Source organism: Vanessa atalanta, chromosome 3 (genome assembly GCF_905147765.1).
Source record: "Vanessa atalanta chromosome 3, ilVanAtal1.2, whole genome shotgun sequence".
In the NCBI taxonomy this organism is placed as follows: Eukaryota; Metazoa; Arthropoda; class Insecta; order Lepidoptera; family Nymphalidae; genus Vanessa; species Vanessa atalanta.
Window position 1 is genome coordinate 10,661,387 of NC_061873.1, and position 18,663 is coordinate 10,680,049.

General features: G+C 31.4%; 1 protein-coding gene and 1 non-coding gene across 2 annotated transcripts in view; both read left to right on the top strand.

Moving 5' to 3' along the window:
* The first annotated feature begins 3,304 nt into the window (after positions 1-3,304).
* Trnag-ccc lies at positions 3,305-3,375 on the top strand. The gene has a single exon. It is a non-coding gene; the product is annotated as a tRNA-Gly (tRNA).
* Positions 3,376-15,644: 12,269 nt separating this feature from the next.
* Positions 15,645-18,663, top strand: part of LOC125077169 (protein Wnt-6) — a 40,696-nt gene continuing 37,677 nt past the window's right edge. The window contains exon 1 of the mRNA XM_047689002.1: positions 15,645-15,907. Coding sequence (XP_047544958.1) covers positions 15,846-15,907 — 62 coding nt within the window. The 5' untranslated portion in view covers positions 15,645-15,845. The remainder of the gene's footprint in view (positions 15,908-18,663) is intronic.

Below are 18,663 nucleotides of genomic sequence, written 5' to 3' on the forward strand. Positions count from 1 at the left end.
ATTAATAGCAGAAACGCGATGTTGATTTTCGAAAATCACGTGAACACTCAATGGTGTTTGTTCGGATTTGAACCCGCAATATTCGGTCAAGATAAATAATATAACTTATGTCATTTTGGCTTACATGGCACAGTAATGCCTTAATTTGTAAATCTGGTTTGAGTCATGAGCCCAGTATTTTGACGTAACGAATGACTTTAATAATGCTCCCGAGATTTTGGGATAGTCCAATGATCGCACCCTAACTATATCTAAATTTCGTCGAATATTGTTGAATGTTACTGTATTAAATATGTTTTAGCATAATAATTTATAATTTAAAAAAAATACCATGAAAGCAACAAATTATAGAATATCAATACCAGTAAAACATAAACCAAATGAATCTGTTTTTGGCAGTAGGTACATACTATTTTATTGATTTCAGAGCATTGTAATATCTTATCTAGGTATTCATTTTCCTATCGCTAAACAACTGCTCTACTTCGTATTGATATGTTTCGGTTTGCAGGCTAAAGGCATAACGTCTTAGTTCTCAAGTTTAATGGCGTACTGATGATGGTAAATATCCTCTTACAGCATCAATGTCTACAGCGGTAGCGGTGATGACGATTTACCATCAGGTGGCTCATCTTCCTGTCCGTCTACCCAATATATAATAATCTGCTGTAAAGAATATATAATATTTTCATACGAACTTTTCACTTGTAGTAGCGATTTGATTTCCTATTTTGTGCACATAAATTACGATTAGGTACTATCGCTGTTTATGGACAAAGTGGACCATTTATCGTCGTTAGGCCTATTTCATCACCTTTTTTATTCATATATTAGATAAACATGATTTTAGTGTGACACCACATTAAATGTCCGGTTACACGCACGTTCCGCGTTTACCTACTTATAGAAACCTGTTTGCGCATTTAAGCGCGTGCATATAGACAGTAGCTCGCGCAAACTCGAAATAGCTTCTATTGATATCGCTATATTTATTTTTCCAAGTCTAATAAAAAGGATTCGTGAATGGAAATAAAATAAAACAAAGTAAATGTTTATACAATGGATTGATTAACTTTGATTTGAGAGACTGATATATATTTATATATATATACATATATCAATTTATTAATAACTATTTTTATGATATATGGTACGGACTTATGCCTGTACCTGTGTAGGCCGAGACAAAGTCTCAAAGAAATTTTCCATTTGTTTTGTAGAAACACAACTGCCGTATCGTATAGAAAAATTTTGAGGAAAGCGAAGTTCGAAATAATTTTGAACTGTCTGTCAAATGTACTTCGTCTTGTCACAGGTTCGTTGGTAAAGTTTCCATATAAAATAGTTTTATTTGAACATAGAAGAAAATAAAAAGAAGAATATTGTTTACATTATCGATGTTTCAAAACTATTCCAATAATTATTATATTAAGTTAAAAAAATGTAACGAATATGGTCTTTCTGTAACTATTTTGCATACCTATAAATATATTCATATAGTTTTAATTTATGTTACACACATTACTTAGAATTTGTAGTTGTTGTGCCTTAAATAATAATTAATAAATCAATAAATAAATAGACTACATATTGTATCCCTATTTAATAAATAAAAAAAAAACTTTAAGCGTCGTGAAACGTCTGATGAAATCTAGCCCCATTTATTAATTTTATCACTTGACACCTCATTCGGTTGCCACTTATCAGCCACTAAACCTATACGATTTACTTTCAAAATCACATTAATGTCAGACTTGGAAACTTCTGCTTTATGTAAAGTGCATTGATAATAATCGGAGCCATTCTCAGGTGGAAGAGCGAGACGAGGATACGTATTTCTTTGCGTGCGAGTGAAATGGATGACTTTGAATAGAAACATCAAAATTTTACAGCGTTTTTATTGCGCTCACGCCGATCAGTGTTTACGTGTAAGCGTCCGGTACAGTTTCGGTCCATCGTGGTGCAGGTGGAGTTTTAGTTGGAATATTGAGGTAGGTACGCAGTTCTAAACTCGTTTGTATATATTATATATTCTAAACATACTATAATATTAGCATATGATCTAAACGTATGATTATAAGTAATATGTAAACGGTACACATATAAGCAAAAGTTATTTTTAAATGTTTTACTTCAAGCGTATTTTTTCAGTAATTCGCAGTCGCTTTTGATTTTATATTCGCTTATGTTGCCTCACTATCATGCTCCACATGCTACATTTTTCTTTGTTTTATAATCTAAGCTAATTCCCCGTGTTATTCTTGTAAGGTACATTATTGAAATTTAGAAAAAAAGTTTTTTTTACGTATGTAACCTGATGGCAAGTGGTCTCCCCAGCCTATAGACATTGACGCTATACGAAATAACAACCATTCCTTGCATTACACCGATGCGCCACCAACCTTGGGAGCTAAGACGTTATATCCCTTGTGCCTGTAGTTACACTGGCTCACTCACCCTTCAAACCGAATACAACACTACTAAGTATTACTGTTCGGTGATAGAATACCTGATGAGTGGGTACCTACCCAGATGGGCTTGCACAAAGTCCTGCCACCAAGTAAAAGTTGTTTTTTCAAAATCACTGACCCAATAGAATAGATAATTACCAGTTTGTTAATTTGTCTCCATTATTTAAGGAGTTTTGTTGGGCAATACATCACGATGCTTTAACGTGTTGGTAGAAACATGTAATAGAATATCATCCGATATATTCCCAGACAGGTTTCTCCACGATGTTTTTATTAATCAGGTACATACAAACATGTTATGGTAGATGCTTTGAATTCCCAATCTTTGGTCCAGATTCTCGTGTGTTAACCATTGGGTCATCTCGGCTCCTTGCTGGAGAAATGACTAGGAAAATAGTTTTGACAAAGGTATAAGTATTATAATGTGGTCATTAATATTGACTCTGAGACTCCTTTGAGTATTTATGTCTATTCCTTATTATTTTCGATTGGGCTATGCACGCATATTTGAACAAATCATCGTTTGTAAAAATATTTGACACCTACAACTAATTATGACCTTTCTCACCTTTAAGTTTATTCCAAAAAGTGGTTCAACATACTCTGGATGTCACAACTAATATGATCTCTGTCACCTTTAAGTTTATTCCAAAACGTGGTTCAACTTACTCTGGACTTCAGAAGTTATGCGACTTTAGCATAGAAGCTATTACAAAAGAGCGAAAATAAAATAATAAGAATGTAATCCTTTGTAGGTACTCGATAAAAACATAGTTTTAAATGTTACTTATCCTTTTATCACCCTATAAATTATTTTCATCAGAGAGTTCGTAGCACTGCTGGTGTAGTGGTATCATGCAAGATTCCCATTCTTGCGACCCGGGTTCGATTCCCGGGCAGTGCATGTACTTTTTACTGTATATGCTTTTAATTAATTTTAATTTTTCTACACATATAAGTTTCTTTTTATATTCTATAGACAATAAGAAATTTCAAACCAACTTTTCGCTAGAGGTCAATAGTAGTTTGAACTTAGAAGTTTGCCTTTTAATTAATGCTTTTAAAACTGTGTAATTAGTAAATACCTACATAATATTTTATAAAAAAATAATTTTGATACCGATAAAATTTTCCCTTCATCAATTAATTTTTGTTTTAATTCTTATACTTACTTAATTTAACCTTAAATATTATGGATTTTTTAATATGATATATTCATTGTTCAAATTTTTACTAGTCATCAATGTTATAAACAAAGGCACTTACTCATTTATCTTGACAAAATACCAATCGTATTTCAAGTGTGATCGCGGTAGGTTGACATGGGAATCAAACCGCTTACAAGCGCCAAAAATGCCTCCGAACATTCCAGCATAACTATGGGAACTTAACAAATTAGGCAAATACATTTTGGCATATTTTCTCAAATGTGACTCATTGTAGAAAACGATATATATATATATCGATCCATGTACGTATACAATAATAATATTATAAAATTAAAGTTAACAAACGTTATATCTGAAGCAATCTTTTTTCTGGTACAGAAGCTCGTCTGGTATCTATTAAATCTCATCTTTATTGGCAGAATATTCTACTGACAATAAAGAAATATTCGGTATTATTATGCTACAGTTTGAAAGATGAATGTGCCAGTGTAACTACATTCACAAATACATAATTCGTTCCTAAAGTTGGTGGCGCTCTAACGACGTAAAGAATGGTCAGTATTTATAGTGCCAATGTCTGGGGGTCGCGGTGACATATAATCAAATGGCATATTTGCTAGTTTGCCTGTTTATTGTGATAAATAAAAATAACATGGCTATTAATTGAAGGAAACTTTTGAGACATTTCTATTCATTGCAAACTCTTTGTCAATCGTTTTGAAGTTTTAAGCTTAAATAGAGGAAATTTATTTATCGTTTATCGGGGAATGCTTATCAGAAATAGTCTTTTATTATAAAGTTGTAATAGCGTTGACATATACATATAAATATATATAATTGCTTATAATTAAAAAATAATAAATATAATTGCTATAATTGCTTGCTTTATATATATATATATTTATATATATATATATAAAGCAAGTCTTTTTTTAATACTTTTATATTAGTAATTCATCTAAACTATAATATAACTTTAGTTGTAAGTGATACCGACCTTAAATATTTCATTGTTTTAATAAATCACAAAAATATATTCTGCAAATATTTTAGTATCTCGGTTGATTCTTTCCGTTTAGATAAAAATATTTATTTTGAATAATAATAAGGTTTTTATTTTGACTCGAAATTGAACTTATAATAATAGTCGAAAAACCAGCCATTTGTTTGCAAAATACCGCGCAAGAAAGGTGTGCTGGCAAATAAATAATTAAAACATAAAATTAGTAAGTGTCTTTAAATTATAATTAAAATCAACGTCGTCCCCAAATTAAAGTGTTAATAGTGAAAAATATAGTGTTGCACGGTTTGTGTGATTAAGATAATAAGAAATAGCCGTAACATAAGTTTCCAAAAATAAATAATTTTATATGTAAATAAGTTTATCCTGATCATTTCTCGGTACTTGTCACCAAATATTTGTTTAGCTTACCTTTAACGGATTTATAATGATAATGAATTACTTGATGAAAAATTTATTTAAATGCGTTTGGGTAGGAATCATCCATTCATCAACAATTCCACCACGAAACAGCAATTCTTAGGATTCTTGTGTTTCGGTTTGAAGTATTAGTGATTTAGTGTAACTATAGCGTCAAAGGATATAATATCTTAGCTACCAAGGTTGGTGCCACATTTGCGATATTGGTAATGATTAATGTTTCTTACAGTGGCAGGGTCTAGGGCAGTGATGACTATTTACCATCAGGTAACCCTTTTTCCTGTCAGCCTAACTACACAATAAAAAATATAAAATAATTTTAAAAAAGTTTTTTTTAAGGATAATCGAAATATTTTGAAGACTTTCAATTTGTCAGAAAATTCTCTCTTTTGGTCATAATACCACGGAGATCATACAAAATATAGCATGAAACTTCTTATATGACGGCTGCAAAGTATACCACTATGTCTAATATGACAGCGAGTTTAAAAGCTTGATTTCTTTATAACAAATAAAAAAAAAACGTTTGCTCATATTTCACTGCGCGAGCGTTTAAGGTGACCAGTCTTTCTTGGTTTTATTAAATAACCTCGCGTAATCAACTCGCTTTAACACCATTGTTTAAATACAACTAATTAAGTAACTCATTTCACCGCGAACTGGAGCTAATAAAATATTATGTTATTATGAAATTACTGTTTGAAGTTTGTGACTGAACAGCTTTTAAACATTCCGAACGTAAGCATAAACTGGATACGCTTAATTGAAATATAATATTACAGGAATCATTGAGGACAGATGGATTTGTAAATGATTAAAGTTGATGGCAAATTAATTCAGTTGCTAGAGAACATGAATTTTGATCGAAGACATCGTATTGAAACTCGAGAAAATATATAATAAAACCTGTGGGACGAATAAAATGCATTTGTGTATCCGTCTGGACCAAATGAGCCAACTTTAGTCACAATCTAGAACGTCTAGTCTTCGCACATATGACAGTAACAGTTTGAAAAACGATAAATATCACCAATGACCTTTTTATGTTTGATAATATTTATTTTTTATTAAATCGTTATGTCAATGACCCCTTCCACTTTTGAAGCTATCTTCCCTGAACAACAATCGTAACAGTCTTAAGTTAAATCCTTTGAAATTACATACACAACAAATGCAATATTTTAGTTATATTTTATTTTTTATTAAGTCTTTAAGTCGTCAAACTAAATAAATAAAAATATTGTACACTTTCATTTTCCACTTTAAAAACACAACTGAAAAGTTTAGTTGATACGATGTATACCTACATAAAAACTTTGTCTAAAAACAATGATACTAAACACTCTTTATATCGGGATAAGTTGATTTATATTATTTTAATTGAGTCCAGTGTATTAAAAATACGGGACTATCCACAAACAACTTTCGCACCATCAAAGAACAATAACTCGTAAACATTTATCACCCGTTACAAATGGACATTTTTCAAAAGGCACTAATTATTTCCACAATCCGTTCAAATCACAAAAACAATTGATTTGACGCCGCTTTTTCACTTTGACTCCGTTATTATTGCGATTTATTTTTTAAAAAGTATATAAATTATGTATAAAACATTGCTTTCTTTTATCGTACTTTTTGTCTATATCGACGCGTTTTCGTTACCGTAGCTGATGGTGAATTTTGTATTGCAATAATAAAATGGAACACGCTTTCCTTAAATATACCAATTCACATCTGCCTTGAATATTGCCGGATTGTAATGCTCAGGAAACACGACGTAACTAATTATCACACCATAACTCAAACTTATGAACGTAATAGTTATGTGAATTTTACTCGCACTTTTATACTCAAGTAAACATTCAAGAAAATTATTCCATATTTGAAAATTTACGAAAAGTAAAATGAAATTAATACCTTTCGCGGAACACAAAAAACGTTATCGCTCGCTGATTCAATTTGCAAGCATGTATGGACGTGTTTAAACTAGTACGAATAACATCATTTTCGACCGCGAATCTATTATTAACATTTAACTTGTTTTGGACTCATCTAGAAACAAAGCTTATGATTAGGAAAAGTATAAAATACGGTACACCGGATGCGGGAGTTGGCAATGGCTTGTGAAGTTAAGCGAAAGGGAAAAATAGTTCCTTTTTTTCTAAATTTAAATTATTATTTAAAATTCTTGTTGGTAGGGCTTTGTGTAAGCCCGCCACTCATCAGATATACTACCGCCAAACAGACATTCTTAATACTGATGTGTTACATTTTTAATGATGAGTGAGCCAGTGTAACTACAGGCACAAGGAACATATCATTTTAGTTACCAAGGTTTGTGGCGCATTGGTGATGTAAGGATAATATTTCTTACAGCGCCATTGTATATGGGCTGTGGTTAACACTTATCATCAGGTGGCCCATTTGCTCCTGTGCCCACCGATATCATAAAAAAAAACACAAAATTAACGACCAAATACATCTGTATGTTTATTTATGTAATGAAAATTATAGGAAACCCAATTAAATGCTGAAAGCGAAAGTGCCAGTTGCGTCCCGTTTTCCTGGCGTTTTTACCTCCGTCTGACCACACCTTAATACTTCGACACGTATCGCGTTGCAGTTTTTCTCACAATCATCTTGCTGAGAATATACTTCATGAACGTACAATATCATGATACTATATCAATTACTCTGTATCTTTTCTTTTAATGGCCCTTATTTGGTTTATAAAAGAAAAAGCAAGTAAGACATCATGCAAGATGAATTCGTAATGGATTCTCCTATGACAGATGGAATTAATTTTTTGCTCGGGTATCGAGTCTCAGTATTATGCTCTGACTATAATGTTACAACTCTATAATTTTCATAAAAATATAGACTCACTTTAAAATAACTTAATGTTAATTGGTGTTTTATGCTACACACACACATTAAAAAATAATATAGGTACCTACATACAATTTCACACACGCACGTTTTAATTGTAAATTTTGGTGTTTTATGCTACACACACATAAAAAAATAATATAGGTATATGAAAATTCACACATGCACGTTAATGATTTCGATATATAAAAGAGTGTATTTGTAATTTTTAAACTTGTACTTTTATCTAATAAGCTGCTGTTTCGTGTTGTTTTACGTTAAATTGTAATGCTTCATTCCCATCGGTTGTAGCCACAAGCAAAGTTTTTCCGCTTTATAAAGAAGTACCTATGTAAGATAATAATCGCACATTTTCTCATAAAACATGTATTTAACTTTCCCTCGGCCTCATTATCACATCCTTATACTATTATAAATGTTAAAGTTTGTATGTCTGACTGTATATTACTCTCTTAATATAGAGATAACTTATAGCCCGAATTACACATAGGCTACCTTATATGTGCTAAGGCTATCTTACACACGCGAGTTAAGTCGCGTGCGGCTGTTAATTTTCTTAACAAACGTTAAAATCCATCGTTATATTAAAATAAATAAACAATTAAATAAAAATGTATACATATTGTTACCTAATATATCACAACAAAGAACACATGGAACTTGGCCGATTATAGGTTCATAAACTTATGCGCGGCTCTGAAAGAAATATCCTTTACGTATTTCCACTAACGCGTATTGAATCACCGTGGTTTAACAAGCTGAAATATATATAAATTCTCAAATTTAGTCATACAAATGTAAGTTTAATCACAAGGATTTACTCGACTGTAAAGCATTATTTGAATACAATCTTTACTAATATTATAAATGTAATAAACTCTATCCGTTTGTCTCTTTCTCTTTCACAACAAAATCAATGACCGAATTCAATTAATGAATTTTGGTATGAAGCAAGCCTTTGACGTGGCGACAAACATCAAATTTAAAAACTCTTGCCCGAATATCAACTTCTGACCTTACCAGTTAGGTTAGACGCATTTTACCCACTGAGCTATAGCGATTCACGAGGATCAATATTACGTATAAATAACTCTAACGTTAAAATATTCGATACTATCTCAACTGTTCGTCCATTAAACTATCCGCAGTCAATATCCTTTCTACTTGCGTCATTATAAGTCACAATTCATTAGGTTTTTCGTCAAGCTCACGATTTCAATAGGGATGTCGAGTGTCCGCTATCGCAGATATCGACATTGAAATCTAAGATCATTATCGACTTATTCCTGCACAGTCACTTGACTGGGGTGGCATCATGTCTCATTGTATTACATCTATCTAGTACCATATTAAGCGTTTAATGTATGGAATTTAATTTCTAAAACCTGCGTCGGGTCAAAACGACAGGTTGTTTTATTAACCGTAATGGCGTTTAAGACGTTTGGTTTAGATTACAGATTATGACATTGCTCGTAAGTTGAAAGCTAATCAAAATGTTTTAATCGATGACGCGATAAGATCAGTGATGTGCCTATTACACTAACTCGTTTATCGATAATGTTGTTTTATAATCGTACTTCTTCATTTACAAGGATGGATATTTCATGTCTTTATTTACATAATAGATCTTATATATTGTAAACCTCCAATTATAATTTGTATAACTGTTCAAAATTTCTAGAAAAAAAAAAACTATAGTACGAAAAATAAAATTGATATCAAAACAATATATATAAATATTATGAAATAAAAGTCGGGAGTTGTAAATATCATATATATTTCCTTAAAGATAATATTAATAATAATTATTATTAGATTAATAAATTGTTAATAATATTTAAAGTCGATCAATGATTCAACTTTGTTGTCATTTTAGAAATTCCATCTCCGTTAAACAGTACACAGTTATATAATTTATTTCAACATTTTTAATCAACTTTTTTTTAGTAAATCCTTGTTAATATACGGAAAATCAAATTAAACGAACTTTTATCTAAATTTTATCGGATAGATTATCAGAGGCAACACTATTTATGGACCTCCGAGGTATTTTCGATATCATAGAGAATGTTGACATGAAATATTCAAAGGTGAATGAATTCTTTGCATTACTTTAATTGATTTGTATGATATATCTTGTTAAGTGAGCTTCTATTAATTGGTATCGGATTCCTGAACGAACAGTTGTTAAGATACAATTCATATAAAAAAATTAATAAAAATTCTTTTGAAATCGTAAATTTAATTTTTATGATGATAGATCACTTTGATATATATGTAACTGTTAACTTTAAGTGGGGCATTATGGAGTTATTGCTTTTTAATCGACGTGTAAACTATAGATATTTTTAATGTAATTTGACGAAGGCTTAAATCCAAAATCCGGAACAATTATTCGTTTCAAATTAAGAATCAGCGAAGAATTATATAGCATGTAATTATTAAAACGTTTTTTTTTTTTTTAAATATACCTATATTCCTATATCATACCATTAATTTGAATGTTTATAATGTAATGAGCAATTCTACAAGACCATCGCTTGTTCCTAAACTGTCTGTAATTTGGGTCGTTACCTTAATTAAGCCATTATAATATAAAAACATAAATATATAATCGTTTACATAATTTCCTTAACTACCGATACCCTTCAACATATCGATGTCTCGTAAAACTGACCATCAAACATCGATACGAATGCCGATCATTCGATTAGTTAGTTTTACGGTTGAGAAGCAAAAAACGTTGAGCGTTAAGTTCGACATCGGAATCGTTTTAACTCAAGAGCACTCGGTTTGTTTTGTTTGCGCGGGAGTGTTGGCCCTTTGCATTCTAGGGCTAGCAAGTGGGCTATTTAGTTTGTCTTGACAAGTGCCGTCGGTATTATGTGAAGGTTTATGCTTGCTTGAAAAAAATATAAGATCGATTTTAAATCGATTTAAATTTTTATCGATATCATTTTGAGAAATGTATATTCGTAGTTACAGATAATAGATTATTGTAATTGGATATATCAACTCGTTATACGTCGTAACAGATTTTCAAAGGTCATAAATCTGGTTGATATTGGAACAATTTAAATAAATACATTTACAATGACGTCTCAAGCTACACGGGAAATAAACAGTATGGTTATATTTTTTTAACTATATAATTGAAATAACCCATAACTGACCCATAACCATAACTGCCAATTGGATAGTAATCAATCCAACGAAAAAAAAACAACCAGTTAGAATTGAAAACTATAAATTACTATTATAGTCCTAACTGAGGTCGTTATTAAATAAGATATTATGTGAAAATTCTAAAAAACAGTTAAATATATTTTACATAAAAACAGTATGAGCTGAGACGGTCCAGTGGTTGATGTTATAAAACATTTAACAGAGAATTGAGGGTTTAAACCCAGGCATGCTCTACTGAAATTTCATTTAAACATTAGCCCAGTTGTGGGAGAATTCCAGAATGTTACTTTTATTTAACCTATGAATCTATAATATGATCTAAGATTATTATGTAACCTCAAAGTAAACGTGATCTCAAAAAGCTTTATGAAGTATCTAGAAAACAGCTGTTTATTATCACCTGGAGCTCAAACATGAAAGCACTTCTGTCAGAACGAGATATTGTTTTATTTGATAACATCCTTTGTCGAATACTTTTCAAACAATCGTTATGAATACTTTGATGTTTCATAAAGACGAGCTGAATATTCTTTTGAAAGTTATATTGTAAACAGTTGGCATTTCGTAATGGATTCCCGCTAATGGCGCGTTTGCACTGACATAGTTGGCAATATCTGTGTTTGCAACTGTTTTAAATTTTTCAGAATGTCATCAACAGTTACATAACAGTGTAATGGTTTAGCGATGTAGAAAGTAGCAGGTTCGAACTTGATTATTTTCATCTCAACTCCTAGTACAAGCTTTAAGATTAAACAGGGGGTGAATAGGAATTTAAAACGGAGAATCAACACAATTTAAAAAAAAAAAATAGTACAACAAATTTGTTTTAAATATTACTATAAACCTAATAGTATTATAAATGTGAAGTTATATACATTTTCCGTTTTCATATTTGTAATGGACATAGCATATACCTTGCATAAACATATAGGCTTAACATAATCACTTCCAAGTGGACGAAGCTGCAGGCGGAAGCTAGTATGTTTATATATTTAGAATTTACTCCCGGAACTACACTTCTCACAAGGCAATGTGCCGAACGATATTTAAAATGTGCGTTTGACAATCTTCAAAGCAATTTCAACCTCTGCATTCGTCAATTGTTGATAGTGTTGGATGTATAGTATTTGTTGATAGTCAAATATACACATACATACATACATTAGCAGCCCGTAAATGTCCCATTGCTAGGATAAAGGCCTCCTCTCCCTTTGAGGAGAAGGTTTGGAGCATATTCCATCCTCGCTGCTCCAATGCGGGTTGACGGAATACACATGTGGCAGAATTTCGTTGAAATTAGACACATGCAGTTTTCCTCACGATGTTTTCCTTCACCGCCGAGCACGAGATGAATTATAAACACAAATTAAGCACATGAAATTTCAGTGGTGCCTGCCTAGGTTTGAACCCGAAATCATCGGTTAAGATGCACGCGTTCCAGTGGTTAACTGGGCCATCTCGGCTCATACATAATATACACGTCATATCCATATATTTTTTTTATTTCTCAACAAATGAAATCAACAATTCCTATGTGACTTTTTCTAGACGGTTCTATGTTGCTGTGAAGCGCTAAAATAACAGCGAATTACATATGTTTAAGGAAATATTATTAAATGAAAAAATTAAGCGATTCTCTTGAGTATAAATGAATACCTTAAGTATTTCATTTACAATATGTGATAGAAACACGTGATACCGTTTTTAATTGTTAATTACATATATATGTCGTCTCTAACTCTGCATTTTTCCAGGAAAAGTGACTTATATCTCTCTCCGATTCATAAAGTAACAATGCAAAACTTACATACTTAACAGGAATTTTATCGTTTAATTTTTTTTAAATATCGAATTTAAAATTTATATCAAATCTGTGCAATTAAGAATGAAAGTAAAATAATTAGTAAATATTTATTACATTTATAAATTCTTTCGAATACATGTTCAAATAAAAGCTAACAGTTCTTACTAAAATATTATCCGTACAACTTTAGGAAAGCGTGCCGCGGCAATAAATATATACAATGTTTATAATTAAGAATGCTTTTGACATTAATAGGGTAATAAAGGAATTTATCAGTTAAACGGGTTTTACACATTTCAAACTATCGCTTCGTTCGGTAATCTTAATGTAAAGTTAGTGTAGTGAAATTGAATACACGTAAGTAATTTTCAGACGTTTTCCTAAATTATTCTTAATAAAAAAACTATAATTTAATATCTATATTGTCAAAAGTATAAATAAAGTATTGATCTGACGGTATAGTGGACAGTATATATGACCTAAGCCGAAGGTAGCTGGTTCGAATCCGTACAAGCACTTTAAATCATATCGGGCACGATTATAAAGAAAACATAATTTCGTTTTCCAATTAACAATGAAATTGCGCATAATTCGAATAAAGAATGTTTATAAGCGCACTTATCAATTAAGCAAGTGAGCACCCTAATGCCAAGCGGTGATGGAAACCCTCGAACAACCAGTGGAATTCCCTAAAAGAAGTTGGTTTCGGGCGAATCTGTCATAAAATACCACCAAATTAGTTTATTTAAACTAAACGACCACTCACTTATATTATTACACTTACATATCTTAAAATTACGTAATTTACGTAAACGAATGTTTTGTTTTGAAACTGATAAAAGAATTCTTTAAATGATATTATAAGTAGTTAAAAGGCTATTCAATACTTTTTTTATTATTACTGACCGAAAAGTATGCAAAAAATTTATCCCGGTGAACAGTCACTTGTCGAATTTGGCATCGTTTTTCTGAAACAGCACACTACTGACGTTTGCACTCGATGTATCAATTAATACGTATTAATAACAGCCGATTGGGTACCACGACACCCATGTGGATATGGACCCGACACCAAAAACTCGATCACCAAAGCTGACGTTTATATTAATAATTTTGTTAAACTTATAATTTATCAATCCATATAAATATTATTGGAAGAACACGTATCGAATTTAATACAGCGCTTTAATATAACGTTATGTTTTTTTTTTTAATTTTTTAGTTATTGAAGCACAGGCGAGTTAGTATTCTGCCCAATTTTGTCTCCCACACTATATCGGTTGTAGTGGTTAGTAATTATGATGATGGCATTTGACTTTAGCTATTGGCATTTTAAAGTATATCAATTTCATACATTGCCAAAGCTCTGCCAACCATGAGATCAAAGTGAATATTTTTATCTACACTGGCTCATTCACCCTTCATGTTCGAACACGGTATTACGGCATAATTGTTTATCAATTCAATTATTAAAAATAGTTTTTTAAGTAAAACTTCTTTAGATACGATGGAAAAAATTTCACAGTTCAATTTGAGTACAATATAACTTTGTAACGCTTTTAAAATAAAACGTTTCTGTAGGAAAATTGTTTTACTTTTGTTCGTGTACTGAATATTTAGTGCTTTTATTTTGTTTATTCATCTATAAATAACTCAAAATAAAATAATAATTAACGAAATAAACGAAACATATCAATCAACTTATTAACTATTTAAATAAATAATAATAATAATTTAAATATAATAGATAAAAAAATAATAGAAATTAATATAAACGTAGAGTTTTTATTAATTTCTACATTATTATTACAATAATCATTATGGAAGTTAATTTGACTTAAGCGAAACAAAATTAACTAGTAACTATACTGATTAGTAAATTAACAGCTGATTTGATTCCTTACTTCCTATTTAACGTCTCACGGTGTAGGTGGGAAGCAGGTGTAAGTACGGAGACTGTTTGTTTAACACAATTAGTTTTGCACGTGTTGTACTTCGCTATTAATAGACGAAGATGCTATCCCTTGTCCATCACTCCGATATCGTGTTAGATCTGTTTCGTATTAGAAGCTATTCGATTTTGTTAAAAAATACGCAGCCAATTAAACTGCTGTTTACAATGTCGATCAAATTTACAATTACCAGGCTTTTCTGATAGTATAATTAAAGCGGTTAATTATAACCCGCATGATTGCTATAAGCAAAGATCTTTCATTCGAAGAACTATCTTTGTTATTCTAAATTCGAATTCTAAATTTTATTTTTCAGTTTCGTTTTATTCTTCTGTATAAATTATGACATTATACAGCGTGTATATCTTAATAATAAGAAAAATATGTGAGATATCCGTTTTATAAAACAAAAACGAAACGAAAAATAAAAACCAAAAGCATCTGTTAATGTTCCAAGAGTTTATTGATGTCATATCGAGAGAACAACGTTTTGATACGAATTTAATTATACCCAAAACTAGATTATCAAAAACTCGTTCATTAATCGCTAAAGCGCATACCCGTATATCAGATCGCCCACGCGTGTGGTCGCAACGAGAGCCAGTATCCCCACCTTAGTATTTCTAATCACGCGAAGCCTAATCCGCTAAATATTAGCCAAAATAGCGCGAAAATCGTTTTGCGCTGCGCATGCGGCGGGGTGGGCACAGGTGAACGTCAGTCCGCGCCGCGATCTCCCGCCGACAGGGATCCACGCACGCAACGCCGCGAAATTTCGGAACCGTATCGAAAATCGAACGATATTCGTTCTATGTACGAGATCGAAATATCGTATATGACTCGATTAGTTATTATACATGAGGTATAATAAATGCATGAGGTGCTGCCACAGTTAGGGCCTCGGTGTAGGCTAGTGATGTCCCGAGAGCAATGCGGCCGGTCCTCATAGCCGCCTGCCTACTGCTGCTTGCGCCCATCACCGACTCTTGGTGGTGAGTCTGTTGAAGATAATAGTGTCACTCACCCTTATAAATAGTTTAAATTGTTAGCGCGTCGAGAATTTCTCGAAAAGCATGCTGCTACGTGATTGAGGTTAGATTGCATCAAGGATGCTGCGTAGCGAGATTTATGAATACGGGGGTATACTCTCGTGTTATTGCCTTTTTACTAGATTAAAGTAAAGATTATGTTGTGTATTGCATGAAAAAAAGCAATGTGGTATTATTTTATATTAAGAAATCAGATCATTCGAACCAGTAATTTTGTGAAATATCCTCGAATTATTTAACGTAAAACAGGGAACTTAATACGAAACGATTTTAAACGCATTTCCTTTACGTTATCTATTAATCTAAATAATTATAAACAAGTATTTAATTCGTGATATAATTTATTAAATTAAACAATTCTTAGAAAATCTTTTTCAATTTCCAATGAAATATAATATACATTTTAAATAAATAAATCTATAATATATTTTTAAATTTCGAATGACATTTAACACGTATCGTATTTAATGGCAAAGATTTTTATTTGCTCGAAGCATTAAAATTGCATTTATACATAATTATAGGCTAAGCACCTTTTTATGGAGTCTTGATTATAACGTTAACTGAATTGATGGTTACTTACAAATATAAACGTGAATTTTAAATTTAAGTATAATACGTTTAGTGAGATCGTATCTCTTGTTATTAACATTAGGTAATGCTTTAGGCAATGAGTAGGTCAAACTTTACTGGTAATTATATTTCTAAATTAACTCTTAGTAACAGTTGGTCGTTGTGATGATGGAAATTACTATCCGTGTCATTTGTATACCAAATTTTGTATATGGCTGTAGGGCATTGTGCACACTTGTCCACTGAATATCATCATCTGTCCTGTCTCTGATCATCTTTTCTGCTGTCAGTTTTTGTGGCTTTCAAATTTTAAAATAGGTTGAACCAATAAGTTGCTTAATAGGCGTCGATTTAAAGTGTTAGATTTTTTGTTATAATTCATACTATGTTAATGACTAATATTATTTATTACTATTTGACCTTTTAGAGTATATGTACAATTTTAAATTAAAAAGTGTCAGCTTTCTATCCATCTACAAAAAGGTTTCTTTAAAAAAATAAAGTTTAATAGTATGAAAATTTATTTATATAAAAAATCGAGGTATTTCTTATTAATACAATATACTAAGAATCTTTCGTCGGCCGATCATCAATTCACACGCATTTGTTCCGAGCGCCAAAACAAAATGTCAGGAGTTAATGAACAATATACGCGCTTAGTCTGCCCGTCACCCAAGAACTTATAAACATAGAACTAGACAAGCAGCAGACGTACTACACTTCGTTGCTCACATCTATTACAAAAACATCTCACAGATATCCAACGGCTTAATTTTGTTCAAATATTTTTTTTATGAAAAAAGAAAACTAAAATTTTTTTTTTTCGGTGATTCCAAATTTAAAATTTGTCATTAAGGTGAATATACAAGAACAAAACTTTATGATAAGCCCCATATACTTAATATTTTGAATGGATTTTAATTTCGTCTAAATTATCTTATAGTTTAATTTTTTTTTTTATTATGATTTTGAATAAATACTTCATGCTGACTCAATAAATCAAAATGTAAGTGCCGCTTACCAATAATATTCTTTCATCGTATTGTTAATACAAACTTTTATCTAATTTAAAAGTAATTATTTTGGTAGTGTTTTCAATTAATCTTAGCTAATATACATTAGCATGGCAATAATTTAGGTATGTATTATCATTACTCAATATAACATAATCAAAATGCACCAAAATCTATTATGACTAAATTTCTAGTAATTTATAAGACCTAAGATTCCGAGGTCTTGGGTTGAAGTTTCAGGTCAGGACGGTATACATTTTCACTGTATTTTAGCGTCAGAACATTCTCAATATCAGCTAGGAGTTAGAAATTTGTCTCAGAGTCAGAGCTTATACTCCCGTGTCTTAGAAACCAGGTAAAGGCCTTCCTACATCTGCTTTACTCTAATCGGATTTGCAGTCCCATGTTATTAAGAGAGTATGGAAATGAAGAGCGCTCTCATGTTTCCGAACAGACTTGTACAGTATAATATATTTTGCACTCTTGCGTAGTCCTCATAGATAATTTCCCTCTTCGTCGGAATCAGGCAGGAGGACAGCAGCGTCGTAACTATTAAATTCAGTTTGGTCTAAGTTGTGACTCTTTGTGATGTTTCTTGCAATGGTGATGATAATAAAGTTTTTACAACTCGAAGCTGATTTTCAATATCTGTCTTTTGATCTTAGTCATGTACCTCAGAAGGTTATGAAATGCTTTCTTTCGCTTTCAGTAACGAAATTCTGATGATATTACTTTGTTTCTTTATTGGCTTTCAGAGGTTGATCATTATTGATACGTGGAACTTTTTTTAAATAAAATATGCTGTAAATGGACCATAGTACAAACACATTTGAACCAAATAAGAAATATTAACAATTCCTTACATCAAAAATGCGCCACCAACCTTGGGTTAGTTACATTTATTTTCAAGCCCGAACCGACCGAGTATTGTTGAAAAGCCCACCATGATAATTTGATTAGAGAACAAATCTGATAAATATCAATCAAATACCGAAACAAGAAAAAGTTTAGTGAATCGCGCCTTTAATTTTCCGATAACAGAATGTTACCTCGCTTTTGAAATGTGAAATATATTTGCAATATTTGTTTCTGATAAATGTATTATTTTTCGTT